The sequence below is a fragment of the Carassius auratus genome, chromosome 9 (assembly GCF_003368295.1).
Source record: "Carassius auratus strain Wakin chromosome 9, ASM336829v1, whole genome shotgun sequence".
NCBI lineage: Eukaryota > Metazoa > Chordata > Actinopteri > Cypriniformes > Cyprinidae > Carassius > Carassius auratus.
This window is the reverse complement of record NC_039251.1, coordinates 15749337-15768446: the sequence shown is the minus strand read 5'-3', so window position 1 is coordinate 15768446 and position 19110 is coordinate 15749337. Positions and strand designations below refer to the sequence as shown.

Genomic DNA, 19110 nt, shown 5'->3' with positions numbered 1-19110 from the left:
CTTTAAAAATGTACTTAGTTACTTTTTGGAACAAGTAGTGAGTAACTATAACTGAATTACTCTATAATAAAAGCAACTCATCACCAGGGAATGTAACTATTTCCGTTACTGTAAAAAAAAAAAAAAAAGTTGCTATACGTCAGAGAATTTGTATTATTTTTTTTTGCAGTTTTCACAAGTCAGTTGAGATTAGTAGAACAGACCTTGCCTTTGACCACAATGAATTTGAAGTAGTGCTTATATCTCCACCTTGAAAATGGCAACTTTTCATCGGATTGCTCTCGACTCGCCATCTCTGCTGCTGCTGCAAATCTCTGTGTAGCTGTTGCATGTGTGTGTGTTTGGCAACGGTGGCGCATAATTACTGTATTTGTAGTACTGTAAGGGTATGATTAGGGTTGTGGTAGGTGTAGACATTAATAAATCATAACTTTACAGTAGCATTTTTCGTTGTACCCACTGTTTTAGTGGGAGGTAGGAAAATCTGATAGCTTAGGACAAATCGTCAGAACACCGGTCTCTACTAATGTCCCCATTTGTTAACTTTACTTGATAATTTTTTTTTAACCTTTTAAGTGCTTAGTTAAAAAAAAATGCATATTTTATTTTTATTCATTTCCAGTCAGTTTTAACATGTATTAGTATGTCTAAGTAATCAAGATAAAATACGTAGAAGAATTATCTATTGTTAGTTCATGTTAACGAATTTAATGCTAATGAAACCTTAAAACCTTGTAAAAAGGGCTTCACAGCAATAAGTCAACTTTGTATCAGTAGCTAAAAAAGTAACACTATGCTTCTTGCAGTCAATCTATGTCCTGTCATGGATATGTACTTTGTGGTTTGTAAAAAGCAATTAATAAAAATAAAAATAAAAATCCTTCAAGCATTTAATGAGAAAAAAAGTCAAATAAATTGTATTAATTGTATAACTTTATTTTTTTTTTTAAGTTTTCTTGGCATCTCAGCACAATTTTAGTCGTAAAAAAAATTACTCCATAAAATACATCCAACACTTAAGTAGCAATTGAAATGGTTTTCGGCCATTAAAGTCTATTCTCTGAAAGATCATAATTAAAAAGTCATCTACTCTAAAATTCAAGCTAAAACTTGAGAAATGAGCAGTCCACTGTTAATCTTAAAGTTAAAAGTGAATCTTATGTCAGGAAAAAGTCTATATCTTCATTGCAAGCCATCATCAAGATTACTCTGCAAGCGGGACTTCATGTGGGTCACAATGCTTCTCATCATTCCGCTCAGATGTTCGTGCATCAGGCCCAGCTGGTCAGGTGAGCAGTGACCAAGCTCCCCTGAAGTTAGGCGTCCACTAAGGGCTTCAACATCTGAGAGCAAATCACAAGATTTGTTCTTCTCAGCCACTGGTTCTGAATCTGCTTCCACTTCTGATGGTCTGTCATCTGCAAAAAGTTGGGAGTCATTAAGTCATTGTCATGCTGAAAGTGTTGCCAATGACAGTTGACAGAAGAAATTAAATGGCTAACCTTGAGCCTCTCCTGGTGTTTGCTCGTCCTCTTGGTTTTGAGGAAGCTCCATCTCTTCAGGCTCAGACGTCATTTTCTCCATTTCCTCAAAACTCTTTAGGTCATCAAAATGCCCTTTTCTCTGTACAGCCAAATGTGAGATTTAAGAAATGATCTCCCATAATAAAGAAGATACTAATGCAACATACACAATTACCTGCTGTTCATGATAGGTTTTAAGTGCTTTCCTCACATTGGAAAGCTTAGGCGAGCGAACAGGAAGAGACTTAATTTCACTTGGGGTAAGGGCACTCAGGTCTCCAACCGTTTTGATGTTTCTTGCTCTAACAAGCTGACCAAAGCCACGAGACCTTAACAAAAAATAAACAATTATGTCAATTACCTACATTCTTTACATTAATACCTCAGAAAACAACCTTCACATTGGTGATAAAAGTCGTGGCCTAATGGTTAGAGGGTTGGACTCCCAATCGAAGGTTGTGGGTTCTAGTCTCCGGCCGGACGGAATTGTGGGTGGGGATAGTGCATGTACAGTTCTCTCTCCACCTTCAATACCACGACTTAGGTGCCCTTGAGCAAGGCATCGAACCCCCAACTGCTCCCCGGGCGCCGCAGCATAAATGGCTGCCCACTGCTCCGGGTGTGTGCTCACAGTGTGTGTATGTTCACTGCTCTGTGTGTGTGCATTTCGGATGGGTTAAATGCAGAGCACAAATTCTGAGTATGGGTCACCATACTTGGCTGAATGTCACTTCACTTCACTTCACTTCAAAAGCTACTGATGAGAAAAAACCGTTTGGGTGAATAAATGGTATACGTGTACAACCACTTTGACGCCTTTCAGCTAAACCACTTAAATCTATACTTTGATGTATTTGTACTACACTAGGATATAAAATTAAAACTGAGGAATGAACTTAATGAACTGAAGCCAAGATGTACGATAGGGGAAATGGGTAATCTGGCTTACCACATGTTGGAGGATATCTGTGGTAAAACAGCCTCTATAGGGGCAGAGCAGCCCACAAGTGCTGGATAAACACAATCTTTAGCAATAGGACGTGGCTCCTGGCTCATTTCTGAAATCTATGACAAAGAAAGAAAGATGAACATTTTAAACTCAAGAAAAAAAAATTATGAATAGGCAGACTAATATATATATATATATATATATATATATATATATATATATATATATATATATATATATATATATATATATATATATATATATATATATATATATATATATATATATATATATATATATCTCACTTCAAGCCAGTCTAGGCAGATTTCTAAAGCACACTTAAAACAGCAAGTGCTGACCAAAGTGCTGTAGAGTAAAAGCTTCGCAAAACAGATTTAAAATGTTATAAGAATTAAACATTTAAAAATGTGATAAAAACGTCCACAACAATCCAATAAAATAAAACAATAGCTACAGAAAAAAAATCCAAGTCTTAAGATGATATTTAAAACTTCTAATATCAGGAGGCAGCCTAATATATGCTGGTAAATCATTACATAATCAAGGAGCAGCAATGATAAAGTCTGGCTTTTTTCCTAAGAGGATTTCGCAATTTAAGTACAAGGCTAGAAAAAAAATTACCAGGCATTTTTTAGAGCTTTTGGATCCAGGGCTACGGAGGTTACGTGGACTTAGACTTGTATATCCTTTTGTGGGTGTAGTGATATACTGTAATCAAATTTTAGAAATTAAACAATAGGCCATGAAGTTAAATCTATTCAGTTTTATTATCCTACGATTTCAAAACTCACACACCTTCGATTGTCCACTCAAGACTTTTGACCTAGGTGAGCTTGTGTGAATAACTGGACTACGTCGATCAATATCATCAGCCAGTTCTTGATGATAAATTGGAGTTGCAAAAGACACTCGACGAGACTGCAAAATAATGTTTTAGAAATAGAGGAAATTATTAAAGATTACATGCATTTCAGTTTCCTAAATAGTATAGTATGCAGTCAAATACCTTATCAAGAGGGGAGGGTGTATCCTCTTCACATGTTCTCTTCTGCCCCTTCTTCAGAATACTGGTGGATGGAGATGCAGATGGAGTCCAGCCACAAGATCGGTTTTTGCTCGGACTCTGGCCAGGCTCCAGTGCACCACTCAGAGCGTCCAAAGGTTTAGGCTTGGGTGGTGAACCTAAGCACGCTCCAGAGGTACTACTTTCAGGGGGTACAGACGTCTCCTCCTGTGGGTCCACAGGAAGATCCTGTTTGTCTATCTGAGCGTCTTCATCCTTCTCAACAAGAGCAACATCCTTGTCAAACAGTTCTTTGCCATTTGACACTCCTGGCAGCATAAACTTTTCTCCACTGGGCTCGGAAACAGCAAGGTCTTCACTTTCCTTCATTGCTGGGTGAACTTCATCCTCCTGCTGGACATGGGAAGACTCTAGCTGTTCTTGGCATATAGGTGCATCTTCCACTGGGCGACCTTGACTTGGAGATGTGTCTTGAGGTGTCGAACTCTGCAGAGGTTCTTGACTTACTGAAGCATTTTCCAATCCCTCTGCTTTGTGATTTTGACTACCTGTGCACCCAGAATTCTCCAACTGCTTTGTTTCTGCCTCTGGGAGCTCTAGATGGTCCTTGTTTGATTCACCTGTTGGTTTGGATGATTCATGTGTTCCTTCTGCTTCAGAGAGCTGAGAAACAATTACACCAAGCTTTGCAATGGGACTTTCAGAAGGGAATACCTCAGATGGGAGTTGCGAGGGCAAGGCTGAAAATGGCTGAACATCAGCATCTGAGACTTCTGCAATTTCTGAGCTCTCACTTTTCTTTGCTACAGATGTAGAGCTTGACTGCTCAGATTGAGAGTTCGGGGCATCAGTTAAAAGTGGAACCTGTTCACTTTTCAGATCCTGTGATTTTTGGAAGTCACTGTCCTGTGAGAACACATCACGGTTGTTTGAAAAGCAGTTGCAACTTCTAGATCGTCTACGCCCACGGCCCCTTCCCCTGGTATGTGGGCATTTATGCGGCATGTTATTCTTCTTGTTTAAATCTTCCAATCCAATCTGTGAACATGAATTCAATTCTTCATCTTCCGGTTTCTCACTAATGACCTCCTCATCTGTATCAGTCTTCAGTTCAGATCTGATCTTAATTTTGACATCTTTTTCCGAGGTAATCTGTTCATGGGGTACAACATCAGGGGCAGGGACCTCTTTGTACTTTTGCTCAAGTTCTTTGGTCTCAATGACTAAAATATTTAAACTAGTTTCAATATCTGCCTCATCCTCTGACATCTCCATTGAAACATCAACACCCTCCTTATCTGGCACCATCTCGGTAACTATGTGCTCTGTGGCACCTGGCAGCACCTCTGTGGATAATGGTTTCCGTGGTCTCTTTTTAGGCCTTGGTCCATCTTGTTGGCTATCAGAGTTTTCAGACTCTGGGTTGTCGGTAGGAGGCAACAAACCTTTAGAGCGTCGAGTTCTGTATCTACCAAGACCTTCTGAGGAATCTTGGCTTGCACTTAACTCCTCAGGATTTACGGTTGATGTGGCATCTCTAGTACTATGGTCTCTCTTTTCTTCTGCAGTTCTCCTTCGCATCACTCTACCCTTCATAATTTTCGGTGTTTGAGAGTCTGTCGGACTTAAGTCGTCTTTGGTCTGCGAACCAGCCAACTCCAGTAATTGAGATTCAGATCTCCTTGTTCTTCGCGTTTGGGCAGTTTGCTGGCTATCAGCCTCAGAATCGGAAACGGGTGTATGTGAAGATTTCTTTTTCAAAGTGGACGCAGCATTATGAGGATCGTTTTGCGAGTTTTCATCTGCCTCCTTGTCTATTGATTCCTCAAGGTGCACTCTAGTCTTCCTCGTAGGTCTACCTGGTGACAGACTTCCAGACTCACTGAGAGCAGACAATCTCTCTTTGCTTTGGCTATCCGACCGAGTTACAGGAGAACTATCAGAAGAGGACAGAATCTCACTTGGCTCTTTATTACCAAGCATAAACATTGGAACCTGTGGAAGTGCCTGTGAAGATCCTGCAGAGGAAATCTGTGAATTACTTTTGCTAAGCTCTTGTTTTATTCCTTTATTGTTCAACTGGTCTTCAACTTTACCATCCTCAATAACCTTACTTCTCCTTCTTCCAGTCAAAGTGCTAATTGTTGGAGACAGTATGGGATTCTGTGTATGTGTCACCATCGAATCTGCAACTTGTTCTTGACATTGGTTTTTCATCTCCTCTGGATCTTCCCCTGGGCGTACAGGTTTACTTCGCCGTCTGCCTGACCTTCTTGGTTCTTGACTAGCTTGAGAATCAGCAAGACTCTGTGAATCTTTTTCAGGGGAATCTTGTTCCTCTACACTGGCTTTGGACACAGGACTTTTCTCATCACCTGACGTGTCACCAGATAACTGGGTCTGGGTATCTGGGACCACATCCTCTTCTTCATCTGTACCTTCACCTCGTTGACCTCCTGTTAACATCTTCTCTGTTACTTCCTCATTTTGAGCAGATGGGTCAGTGCTGCTCCTCTTTCGAGAGTTCACTTTTGTATTCTGAAGTTGCGAGTCATTTGGAGTAGCCTCCAATGCCTTTGAAGAACTCAGTCTACTCGATTTGCGAATGTGCAGACCAGTAAATGCAACACTTGCAGGACTTTGTGATTTCCCATCAACATATTTCTCTAAGGTTATGAAAGACTGACGCCTCCTATTGGGTTTAGGTGGTGTACCTGATATCATATCAGATGAACCTGAAACATTAGGGCTGGTCCCCTCAAGTCCACTTTTCTCATGCCCACTCACATCAACTGAGATGTCACTGGATGGTGATTGATTCTTCTCATTATTTTGATCTTTATTTTGTGAAGTTTTCTCTGGTGTTTCTACAACTGACCCGGTGCCTTCTTGGGTTAGTTTAACATCTGTGGTTGGTTCCTCAGTTGTGGCAACCTCCTTGGGGGAAGGAAACTACATTAGAACCAATTAATACCCTTATCAAAAATCATGAACGCATGTTCTCCACATAATCAAAAATGTAAAAACGCTGTTTTACCTTTAGCTGTATGTCAGCCTCTTCCTCTGGTTGATCCATTTCATCTTTTGTCAAATTGCCCCTAAAGAAAACGTGTTTACAGTGAGTAAAAAAAAAAAAATAATAATAAAAAAAAAAAGGCATGCATACACACACACACACACACACACACACATATACACAAATTTAAGATATAATATAATTTCAGTAAGGGGGAAGAAAAGCTTTTGGTTTGTCTGAGGCATTTGGCAAAATATTTTATTTCACGTTTATTCAAAGCATAAGAAAACATGACTGAAAAAAAGTGCATAATATTAAAAAATGATGTTTATAAACCAATTATTATTAAGTTGCTTAAAGAATTATAAACAAAACAGCATCATGCATAGCTTAATGCAAAGGGCGGAAAGCCAATCACACGGAGTACATTTTTCATTTAAACATGAGATACTGTGGGTTTGGGAAAAATCTTGAGATGTGTTTTTAAAAAGTTGAACTCATCTTAATTTTACATGGCTTTCTAAACATGCGAGTGCATCGGTGATGTCCCTCTAGAATATGCCTTCTGTGTGAATGGCTTGGTTTTAGTTTGGATGTAAACAAGATTTTATCTACATTGATGTTCTCTTTTTCCACAATATTTTGAATGAACATCGCAGGAGCTGCATCTAGTTGCTTCAACTGGATAGGCTCACAAAAACAATGCAATGACACTTATATTATCATCGCATTTTGTGCACCACTGATAAAGACCAAAGTATAATTTGTGCACCGTCCGCATTATGCAATTTATCATTATCAAGAGGGCTCACGGACAGCCACACAATCCGTTCACGCAGCCTCAAAAACTACCTGCACGCGGTTAGGGTTTGTGGATTTTATTAAAAATTTGACAAATATTCAAAATTCTAATTTTTTTTTACAGCCCTTATATACACACACACCTACAGGTATACACACACACAAACAAAAATGTAGAACAAAAACAAAGAATTTCAATACATACATGGACTCTTCCTGACTCTGAGTAAACTGTGTAAAGGCTGTAGTGTCCAGGGAGGCATCCAGATTATTATACAGTGCAGGAATGTCAACCCTTATGCAAGAAAAAATATCAAGGCAGAATTTAGAGTCAAGAGAGGAAAAACAAATCTAGACAATTTCTTATTTTCAAAAAGCTTAATGATGACATGACCACAGTTACATCAGTAGGATTCACAAGAAATTTAATCAAATGCTGCCTTCACAATTTTAGAGATCTGCTATAACAAAAGCAATTGTGAACAAACCTACCGTTTAGTTCTTTTAATCTCTTTTTGGTGCTCAGTTAGTACTCTCTCCTTTGTCTCTGGGGGAATAAAAACAAAATCCACTGATGCCTCCTCCTCAATAGCTTTTCGCTTCAAGGGCTTGGGTGATCCAAAATCCAGCTTTACCTAAAGAGGCAATGGGTGAATTGAAGGACCTGGCTTGTACTTAAGAGCCACCATTGATATTTAAAAGTTTTGATGCATTTTCAACTGATTACTTACAGACACCGGCTTTGCTGCATTTGCAGAGCCTCTTCCTTTATGCTCTTCTGCCCTCGCCAGAAGAGAGTCCCTCTTTCCCACAGAGGTCATCTTGACCCCGCTGATCTGTGGGTCCAGCTGAGAACTCTCACCCTGATTAGAGAACACAACATGTTTAGAACTCAATTAGGATAAAAGAAAAACCAAGATGTTTGACTGAGCTAAATTCTCTGTGTTTACAGTTCTGTGTTCTTCACATATTACATCAGCTGACTAAATCACTGAATGTACCGTATACTGTCCGCTGCAATCTTCTGATGCATCAACAGCTTCAAAACCAGGTAAAATCAGTGGAGTCTTTTGCTTAGCCTGACTTAAAACAGACCTGGGGGTGGGGTGCATATAAAAAAAAAAAAAAAACACAAAAATTAAGAATTATTTTTAAGACAAGCATACTTGCCGAATTAAAGATCTGAAAAATATGCCCATACAACATTTTACACTCAAATTCCCAACAATGGTATGAAAACGAACCTGAGAGGCTCAGAGTAAGTCAAGGTGAGTGCATTTCCAAAGGTGGCATTCCAGAACTGCATGACCACAGAACGAATTTGCTTGCTCTTGTGCGGAAAAAGCACACAAAGCAAGGGCGACAACATAGCAAGCATCTCATCATCATGCAGAGTTGATTGTGTCTGAAGGCAGCCAAGCAGGTCTGTGGCCAGTTTCTCCAACTACGAAACAGACAGCAAATAAATAGAAGCCTACCTAACTCTACGTATGTGATACTGGACCACAAAACCAGTCAATTTGGATATTAATAAAGATGATGTTCCATGAAGATATTTTGTAAATGTCCTACTGTACATATCAAAACTTAACTTAATTGGTAATATGCATTACTAAGGACTTAATTTGGACAACTTTAAAGGCAATTTTCTCAATATTTTGAGAGTTGTATCTCAAATATTGTCCTATCCTGACAAACCATACTTTAAAGGAAAGCTTATTTATTCAGCTTTCAGCTATATACACATCTCCATTTCAAAAATGTGACCCTTATGGCTGGATTTGTGGTGCAGTTTCACAAATAAAAAGACAATTTCAAATTCACAGATGGTAATTCTTACCTTGGGTCCTAGTGTCGCACTGAGCTTTGATGGTTCATGACTTTCATAAAAGAAAGAAAAAACAAACAGTGTTCGGTAATGACAAAAAGAAAGTTGAAAGTATAAAGGATAAGAAAATGCATCACACCTGGAGAACGGTTGAAAAAGGTGTGCGAGGGGTTTGGTGAGGATGGACAGCACCTCTTGAATGAACGTGGGTAGAGTGATATTAGTGAAAAGGGTTGACAAGTTAGAAACCAGCATCAAGCCAATTCCACTGGTGGACTCCACAGATGCTTTGGAGAGGTCCATAGTCAGGAAAGCATCTAGAGTCTGTATCAGGAGATTGTGGAAGGTCGAGAGATTCCCCAGAGCTTTGCTCTTCTTGCGTACCCATCTCAAAGGTGTACGGGGAACTATGAATGTGAACATGGTAAAAAAAAGTGACAGTGCCATTTACGCAACTTTGGCAACTTGAAACTGAAGCAAAAGCCTTACATTTCATCTTCTGCTGGAACTGTGGGGTGTAAGGTGAGAAGTCTATGCTCTCTGAGAGGATCAGCAAGATATTTGCCACTGCATCCAACATCGGCAGATTCTAAAATAACAAATATTATACATAAAAAATTAACACTCCAATTGGGTGCACAACTGAATAAATCTTCCACTTTACTACATAGTTGGAAAGGCCATACTTTCAGAGCGTCGGTGTCGAGACAGGCAGAGATCTTGGCACACAGCTCTTCACAGCATATGTTCTCCTCTGCTGTGGCTACCAAAGCTGAGCAGCGAGCAAACGCCTTGTAAAGCCTGGACCACGTACAGATCATGGCCTTCTGAGAGGTCTATTTTACAAAAAGACAATGTCATATGAAGCATTTGCATAATACTGGAGAAAGCATCAGCAATGTAGCAAAAATGGTCTCTTACTTGGGGCAGGGGTGAACCAGTCAGCAGGTGAATAACTGGGAACATCAAGGCACTGTAAATGGCACTGAAGTTATGCTCCAGAGCATCTCCTTGATTCACTTCATTGGTCTGTGTTGGGATGATTTATCATTTAGTAGTGAAATACTGGGTTTGACTGGCACTGGAATGCACATTCATTCTACAGCACTGATGATCTGAGTTTAATACCTGACTGATGGTGTCCGTCAGATGGTTTACCACCGTGCTCCACATCCTCCAGAGCTGTTTCTTGTTCTTCACAGCCTCCACACTCCCACTAATCGCTCCTAAAACAGCCTCTCCAAATGCCAGGGGCGATGTAGGTCCACAAAACCCACAGCTCACAAGGGTTTCCAGGCATGAAAAAAACCTGCAAGCAGCAAAGAATTGTTGCCCCAGTTAAGCAAACACACTCATTGGAAACTGGATTAAGAGTGTTTCTGCTCTTTTAGAAGGTTTATGGCAAAAAAAACAAAAAAAAAATTAAACAAAAGACTTATTTTGAAGGATTTACGCTTACCTCTCATCTTCAAGAAAGGATGAGAGCTGGCTACTCTTGGAGAACAGCAGTATCAGGAAAAGTGCAGGCGTACCCTGGAAAAGATGGAGAGAGTCTCTTTTTACACATTCATGATATACAGGCATGCGTCAATTCAAAGGGTGAAAATTGTATAAAAATACTGATAAATTTAGCAAGGCTTTACAATAAGGTCTAAAAAGCCACTTACATTTAACACATCCATGTTTGCCACTTGATAAGCTGCGGAACCGAGCACCTTCTGAGGTATTCCCTTAACAGTGGCTTCCAGCAAAAGCTGCGGTAAATAATGAAAATATGTTCAAACAGTAGGACTGAATCAACAACCTAGAGAACCTTTTGAGATGATTACAAAAAAATAAATAAATAAATAAACACACCCCACACATTTGAACTTTAAAGCTTTTAAAGTGTCATGGTCACCAAGGCTACATTTAGGATTAAAAATGCAATAAAACGTTATTAGTAAAACCTTTTATAATTTAAAAATATTTTTAATTTAAATATTTTATAATGTAAATCAGCATTCATTTACTCCAGTCTTATTTGATTCTTCAAAAAGCATTCTAATATCAGGATTTTTTTTTTTTTTGATGGATAGAAATTTCTTATCTTTGAGTCCAAACTTTTAAAAGGTAATATATTTTAAAATGGCATCTTTGTTGGGTAACCCTTTCAACAGGTCATTTCCACCATAAAGTGCCATCTTACCAGGGCACGTTCAGCAGGCAGAGCATCAGAGGACACGATGGACTGCAAAGCCTGTAGAAGCATTGTGAGAACCTCTGACCCCTGTCTTTCCTTCTTATTACCTGTTGACGGGAAAAGTTTCTAGATTACTATGAGCCAGTATCCACAACACAAATGATCTCTGACTTTCTGAGAGAGCAAATGTTAACACACCGGCTTCTATAGCTGTGCTGACAGAGCAGATCAGGTTGCTCCAAATGAGACTAAGCAGTGCTTCTGTGGAAAAGAAACACTCATATTAGATGATGAACATGGACAGCTTCAGCATTTCTTTCATTTCCAAATGATCTAAATAATAAGAATTTTGTTTCCAAGCAGGCCAATAAGAGAAACAGCTAAGGCAAAATTTAAGCTGGCCTCTTAAATCCAGGCTACATTGTGCAGAATATGATGAATACCTGGAGCATGTTCTCCCACAGTAATGAAGCCTTCTTTGACGGCTGATATGAGGGTGGAGGCATGTCTACTGAAGGAGGAAGGGCTGGTAAAGAGCGGGTGCGTCAGGGGCTCTGGAAACAAATGGTACACTGACACTTAGCATATAATTACAATAATAAGCTTCAATATATAAGGCTGTATTAACAGTGTCCATATACATTTTTACCAAAAAATGTCCATGATTTGAGGCAAATATCTATGATCTAGCTTCATGGTAAAAAAAAAAAAAATGATTAAATGGGAGCAGATCAAATGTTTAACAAATATTATCATTTATTTAAACCACAAATAATCATTTAAAATTTGATACAAAAATAAGCTCTAGACAATACTATATGTATGCTTACCTAGGCCTGTCACGATAGTCGATAAATCAATTAATCGCATGAAAAAAAAAAAGAGCTAGATCATTTTTTCGCCCGCAATAATTTATTTTTTTTACATTTTTATCTAAAAAAAATTTAACATGTGATGATGTGGGGTTAGTCTGGAGCACAGCCTGTAGACAGCCCGCAGTAGGCACAGTCCCAGGAATAAAGAGATAACGTCTCGCTAGAGTGACCAGCTCTCGGAAGCGCCTTTCATTTGCTTGTGGATGTTTGCGTCTCAAGTGATATTGCATTGTACTTGTACAACTGCTTTATTTTAATACCACGTAGCATACTTCGTTACTTCCTCTCAAAATGGGCCTACTTTTCGCTCGTTTCATTTGGCTTGCTCAGCTAAATATGTCTGTAGGCGTGTGGTTGCCTGTGTAAAAGCGCTCAGTGAGTTCCCACACGTTTCATTTTCTCCTTCTTTCCAAAGTGCTCGGGCAGTTGCGCTCCTGAGGTATCTGTCGTTGCTAAGCAGCCATCAGCTGCGATCTCCTTTACAACAAGCTAATTTCAGTAATGGATTTCCACCACCGAAAAACCCTTGCTGTAACTCTGCTACAAGATTGATCTACGAAGTAAAAAAAACTCTGCAGTGTTTGGGTGCACCCCATTTAAAAAAAAATTAAAAATTCGGGGAATTTCACCCCGAAGGAAGCTGATTGAGATGGTTCTTGTCACATGGCCTGGTGCGCTCGCATCATTCTGAAAAGCTGAGAAAAAAAGTCGCACCGCGTCTCTTCCATTATGAGCGTGCATACCGCATTTGAAATAAGCTTGAGCACAAAAAAAAAAAACGCAATGTGAACGGCCCCTTCATTGGTCAAAATGTTTACTTTCAGTTAACCGTTGGTCAATATGAGCATCCCTAACTGGCATATAAACTTAATATAACATACAAAATTAATTAATTTTGTCAACATGTTGGTATTTCTTGCTCTGAATCTGCCATAAAATAAAAGTTTATTGATCTTTGAAAAGGTGTACCTGCGTTATTATGCCATTATCATTATATCAGCTGAAACTGGTCTTAGAATGACAATATTATCGTTTATCGTGATAATTTCTTTGACAATTTATCGTCCATCAAAATTTGTTATCGTGACAGCCCTATGCTTACCCAGACTGAGCTGCAGATTTTCTCTAGCTGCTGTGACTGTAACCTCCGGACCCTCAAGCCAGTGCAGGAGCATCTCTAGACCGAGGAGCTGAATGGAGCGGTAGGACTGAGCCGCCTGCACACTGCTGTTTAGATTCATGCGAGGAGTAGTGCTTGGTGTGCTGCAGGAGGGAATGCCTGGAGAACAGAAAGATGAAGCATTAAGTTAAAAAAAATTAAATATGCAGGGTGGGGTTTTGATTCAATCCATCAGCCATTGAATGGATTGAGGCAGATCTGAGCTTGCAGTTGATTGTGGAGAGGAAAGATTTAAGCAAAATAATTGACTGAAAAAGTCCAGTAAACGTCGCCACAGAGAAGGCTGTCAGTGCGTAAGATTGACTTTGATAAATTGGGTCAGGGTAAAAAAATTAACCATATGCATGGACAAATTGATCACACAGTAAGATTTATCAACGAATTTAGAAATTGCCCCTTCATGCTGACTTTAAAGGATGTAATCTCATATCACCTTTATCAAATGAAAACAATGAGAGGAAGTGAGTTGTACCTGATTTAGGGGTGTTAGGGGTGCCATTGCTTGGGTTAGAGGTTCGAGCAGGTGTAGTCGGGCTCAGCAGAGGAGAATCAGAAGGAAGTGTGTTGTGCAGTAGCGGTACACCAACCTTTAAGACAGAGTGATGGAAAGAATGGATAGATATATATTTCTCTCTGTAATCATGGGAAGTTGTCGCCATATGGTTAGAGAGTCGGATTTATAATCCCAAAGGTTGCAACTTCGAGTCTCCTGCCAGCACGAATTGTAGGTGGGGGGAGTGAATGTACAGTGCTCTCTCCACCTTCAATACCACGACTGAGGTGCCCTTGAGCAAGGCACCAAACCCCAAACAGCTCCCCGAGCACCGCAGCATAAATGTCTGCCCACTGCTACAGTGGGTGTTCAATGCTCAATGCTGACTTTGGATGGGTTAAATGCAGAGCAAGAAATCCGAGTATGGGTTATCATACATGGCTCACATCACACTTACACTTAATTAGTAAGACCATGGCCATACAGCGGTTACAAATATCTGAAAGCACCAAAAAACATAATTCATCAATGCAAACGCAGGCAAATTTACCTGCTCAAAGTTAGCGGACAAGTTGGCTCCGAGCTTGACTACAAGGTACCACCACACCTCCAGCTTGGTGAACAGAAGGGCTTCAGTCCTGACTTGGATGGAACTGAGGGGCTGCATGAGGAGCTTTAGACGCTTGCTGCTGCACAGGATATCTGCTCAAGAGAAGCCATTGGAAAGCCAACTTAGAAAAAGCAAAAAATTTTACAAAAGAAAGAAAGAAAAAAACTTCCCACAAAGCAAACTATGTAATTCTCTGATGTTCCTACATTTTCAGTTACTGTGACTATTACTCCTAAATACAAAGGAAAAAAATAAACTTACCTTGATTAAGGGCGAAATTATCAATGAGGCTCTTCCAAGCTATGAAGGCAATCTTCTTAATATTAGGAGAAGAGTTGCGGAAACCCAACTCCTCTAAATACAGCAAGGAATTAATGAAAGCACCGCCTTTGTGGAGCAACTAAAAGGAGACACATACGATAGAAACCCATACTTGTCCAAAATGACAATCTCAAGATTCTGAACTGAAATAGTGATGAACATTATTTGGTTACTAAATATCTTACCTTCCCCAGAAGTCTCACAAACAGGGGCCAGAGCTTCAGCATATTCATCTCATTTTTAGATGTAAACAGCTTCTGCATTTCAGGGATAAGCATCTAAAGGCAGCAAAGCATTACAGTTATTTATATTTATGCATTCATATCTGCACAACAAAATAAACTAACATATATACACTTACAGAAGACATCATCGGCTCTACAATGGCTGCCACCTCTTGTTGCTTCTCCAGAAGAAGAGGCAAGCCCAGCTCCAGGGCTGCTGCGGCACGCAAGCGCACTTTATTGGCCGAGTGAACCACCAGAGGAATAACCAGCTTGGCCCAACACACGGCTCCAGCAGTCATCTGAGACGGGGCCTGCTCCAGCAACCTGACATTCACCACAAAAAAAATAATTATCTAACCTTATTTACAGAGCACCTACCTATGAAGAGCAAGGCAAGAATGCACTACCAAGAAATGTCAACAAACCTTATGATGACATTGAGTGATTCATGTTCAATGAGGATCGACTGAACCTCTCTGGTCTGCATGGCCTCCAGACTCTTCAGAATCTCTGGGGTCTGAAATAGAAAAAGCAACATTTTTAGCAAAAAATAAAATAAATTATGATAAAAAATAGGGTTTATTTCAGGCACAACATGCATGATAAACAAACCTTTTTGGATGACACTTCTGATGGGAAATTCTGTTTTGAAATCACCCATAACGCTCGAGTGCACGTAAACTTCTCTTTTGATTTTACCACAACATTACAGAGCGTTGACAGTATATCTTCTGAAATATTTGCTGTAGCAAAAAAAAAAATATAGATTATGGATGCTATTTCTCATGGAAAGCAATAAGTATATCATACTAAAGAATTCTACTTTTTCTCTACCTGGTATGACTGAAACAATGTGTGAGTGGAAAACACAGAATCCCAAAGCTTGTAATGCGGCTTGACACAGCTCCTCGTTCTCACTGGAGATATGAACCTGAAAGAAAAAAAAATTATCTGCAGGGTTGATGACATAGCAGAGACATAGGTTTCTGAAAGAATAACTTTTGGCTATTCATAATAATAATAATTTAAAAAAAATACATATACATTCGCACACACACAACGGCTGCACGATGTGTCGTTAAAGCATCGATATTGCGATGTTCGAATCCCAATAGTCACATCGCAGATGTGCGATGTAGGCTGTCGTAGTTGATCCGTTATTCATTAACTGTATGGTCCAGCTACTCCCCGGCCCTTGACGAATGTGATTCGCGGATTAACTGCGCAGCCTAACCATCATAGAGTAAAAGTTTATCATTTGCATGTGTTTTTAAGTCCTGTCAATTAAACAGGACAGAGAGAGAGAGAGAGAGAGAGATAGAGAGAGACCGTCTTCAAACAACACGAGCGCTGTCTTGCTCTCTCCCTCGCGCATATTAATCAATTGACACGATGGTGTCAATGTTTAAATCATTTAAAATGAGAATGTAAGTGTGCTCACCCCATTTTTGTTCGTAAGATTTTTTTTATTAGATTTCATATCGCAATATATAAATCGCAGAAAAATAAAATTTCGTAAAGTCATTTTTTCCGAATATCGTGCAGCCCTTACACACATACATATATAGAGTCACCTATTAGTTACATTCAAAAAGATCCAATGAATGAGTCTGATAATTCTTAAAGAACAAAAACTTACCAAAAGGACTTTACTAAGACGTGCAAAATGTTTTACAGCTACAGGCAGAAACTGACGCCCTTCCTCTCCATTCAGGCGGCTGGGAGAAAGAAAATGAACAACAAAAGTTAAGTTATTAACCTATAAATACCTTTAAACATTACCACCAATTGTATGCTCACTAGACACACGAGAACCAATGAGGTTGGTTCTAAAACATTAAGAAAGAATAACGGAGCTTCTGTTTAACATATTCAATGCACTCTATATGTACATTGATCAACACATACATGTGACTAAATTAAATGTGTTCATTTAAACCTATTGTGTGTGAGACTTTGATGAAACTAATCAATTCACATGAATTGCTTTTATGACCTCTTTAAGAACTTTATGAAGCGTAAACATTAAAAATTTTCAAATTTCAATTTTACCATAAAATAGCTCCTGAATGCCATTTTCATATAATAGTGTGGACGATAACTGCTGACAATACTATCACTACAACACTAAAAGAGCTTATATCATGAAGGAGACATCCTTGCTTTTGACTAAAACCTACTAAAAGATGAACACTAGAACCGTAGGTTAACCCTTACTTTGCGATGGTGATGTAGGCATCTGTCTTCTCTGACAGCCCGGCTGCTTCATCTTCCAGACACTCCAGAAGAGGAAGGAGGCTGGCACTAGACAGAGGCACTGCTGCCATCATCCTCCTCACAGCCTGAAAGACAGGAAAGCATATTAAACTGATGCACACAGCTTTGACTACCACAAGCCAGAATATAATGAAAGAAAATGTGAAAAATCTTAATGGTTCAGTTGTTTAATTAGAAAAGGCCTTTAAATGACTTTTTTAAATGCATTTCAAAACTCTTCTGCCCCTTGGACCTTTGGCACCCTAGAATAACTCCCACTTTTCACCCTTAACATAGCCCTGGCTGAGTTTTGTTTAATAGTCTGCAATTAACAGTCTATTTTTAAATGCTATGCATTCATGTGAACGTAAGAAAAACATATTTCAACTATTATAATGTTATACTCGTGCTACCAGGAGTCGATGCATGCGTGCAGGACAACGTGTCCTCTCGATGCACATGAGATCTCTGGTGAATAAATGGCAATAATGTCTTCAAATCAAGACCAAGAGATGTATATTCAGTCGACTATTTCACCTTAATGACACATTTGGAAAGAATAAAACCTCACACGCATCTTATATATGATGTTTAATGTTAGCTAGCCGGATGCACGAGAGGCTAATAACAATGCGCCATCTATATCATCAAACTCTGACAATTATCATAATGCGTTTGCTTTAAAATACTAGTTCTTTTTAGTGGTAACTTTAGGTGTGCCATCATATCCTGAGCTGTCCAAGATGCAAATATTAGACCTTAATGTCGTCTGTATCTTTAAGCTATTGTGTAATCATGTGCGTTGAGCGTTCAACTTGTAGACACAGAGATCAAACAGAGAGATCAAAATGTGCCGTTTATTGAAACCTTTAAACCGTCGTGTATGCTTTTACTGAAATCAATATAATCTAACAGGAACTTTCCCTACAAAGACTGCTGAGTTAGCGAGCTAGTTACCCTCATGATCATGTTACCCACCCAACCCCCTGAGTACACGGACCAACGTACACGGACCAACAGACACAACTCAAGACGTCTCACCTCGCGCCTGAGGACACGCTATCGCCCACTGAAGGCGAGATCATCGACACACGAGCTGTATCGGAGGAATTGGGAGAGTTTATACAACAGTGTTTGTAAATGATCAAGGCTACGCTGCGTCTGTCCACTCCTCACTCCCCGCGAAAATGCTGGCGCCAAACATGACGCGTTGAAACCGTCACCTTCAACCCCACGTCAGCTCCGCCCTGTCATAAATTATTTATTGGTTAAATTAAGATTCTTCGCCTAAACTTGAATAAAAATTCGAAAAAATAATTAGTATACCCTGGTCGTTTGTTTGTTTGTTTTTAGTGAGATTTCACAAATATGTATCGTTTGTTAAACACATTAGTTAACATGAAATAACAAAATATAGCAGTATTTCTTCATATTTTGTTAACATTAGCTAATATTAATTTCAGCACTTATTCCAAAACATTTTAAATTCAAAGTTATATCTGTCAACATTTGTTAATGGATTTTGAACAAACATACAAACAGTAAGCAACTGCATTGTTATTGACATTTACAAACAAACACAGTCGTGGCCAAAATAAAATAAAAACACAGTATTTTCTTTTTACAATTAATGTGATTGATCATTACAATTAATGGCAAAAGTATGTTTGAAAATGTAAACTTACATTTCCTACTGTCACACTACAGCAAAAGAAGGAAACTGACTTATTTAACCCATTTTTAGCTGCAGAAAATACTATTCTAATCATTTTGGGCACCACATTTAAGGGCTTATGCCCTTAAA

The 19110-nt window shown here is 39.1% G+C and overlaps 1 protein-coding gene across 4 annotated transcripts; it reads right to left on the bottom strand.

Moving 5' to 3' along the window:
* Positions 1 to 937: 937 nt before the first annotated feature.
* LOC113108495 (telomere-associated protein RIF1-like) lies at positions 938 to 18557 on the bottom strand. Of its 4 annotated transcripts, none has more exons than XM_026271667.1 (36): positions 18348 to 18556; positions 17268 to 17392; positions 16690 to 16768; positions 15885 to 15981; positions 15663 to 15793; positions 15476 to 15567; positions 15185 to 15374; positions 15009 to 15101; positions 14764 to 14902; positions 14443 to 14594; positions 13872 to 13986; positions 13322 to 13498; positions 11788 to 11898; positions 11543 to 11605; positions 11351 to 11451; positions 10830 to 10916; positions 10622 to 10695; positions 10291 to 10471; positions 10084 to 10191; positions 9849 to 9998; positions 9652 to 9751; positions 9302 to 9569; positions 9175 to 9214; positions 8579 to 8778; positions 8336 to 8429; positions 8066 to 8197; positions 7827 to 7969; positions 7540 to 7629; positions 6555 to 6615; positions 3500 to 6469; positions 3289 to 3411; positions 3115 to 3201; positions 2473 to 2588; positions 1699 to 1852; positions 1503 to 1623; positions 938 to 1418 (listed from the first exon to the last, which is right to left on the bottom strand). In XM_026271667.1, the coding sequence occupies exons 2-36, from the start codon at positions 17378 to 17380 to the stop codon at positions 1183 to 1185; spliced, it is 7188 nt and encodes a 2395-aa protein (XP_026127452.1). In that variant the 5' UTR covers positions 17381 to 17392; positions 18348 to 18556; the 3' UTR covers positions 938 to 1182. The 4 variants fall into 4 exon arrangements, with proteins under 4 accessions (XP_026127452.1, XP_026127453.1, XP_026127454.1 ...); XM_026271668.1 differs by having other exon boundaries at positions 3500 to 6454; XM_026271669.1 differs by having other exon boundaries at positions 3500 to 6451.
* Between the last annotated feature and the right edge of the window lie 553 nt (positions 18558 to 19110).

Bases quoted from the DNA above. Each gene is read 5' to 3' on its own strand.
- LOC113108495 (XM_026271667.1), bottom strand. From the start codon at position 17,380: ATGATGGCAGCAGTGCCTCTGTCTAGTGCCAGCCTCCTTCCTCTTCTG. The intron at 11,606-11,787 runs GTATTCATCATA...TCTTTTCCACAG, and splicing joins TGTGGGAGAACATGCTCCAG to AAGCACTGCTTAGTCTCATT. The intron at 8,430-8,578 runs GTTCGTTTTCAT...CCCCACCCCCAG, and splicing joins ACTTACTCTGAGCCTCTCAG to GTCTGTTTTAAGTCAGGCTA.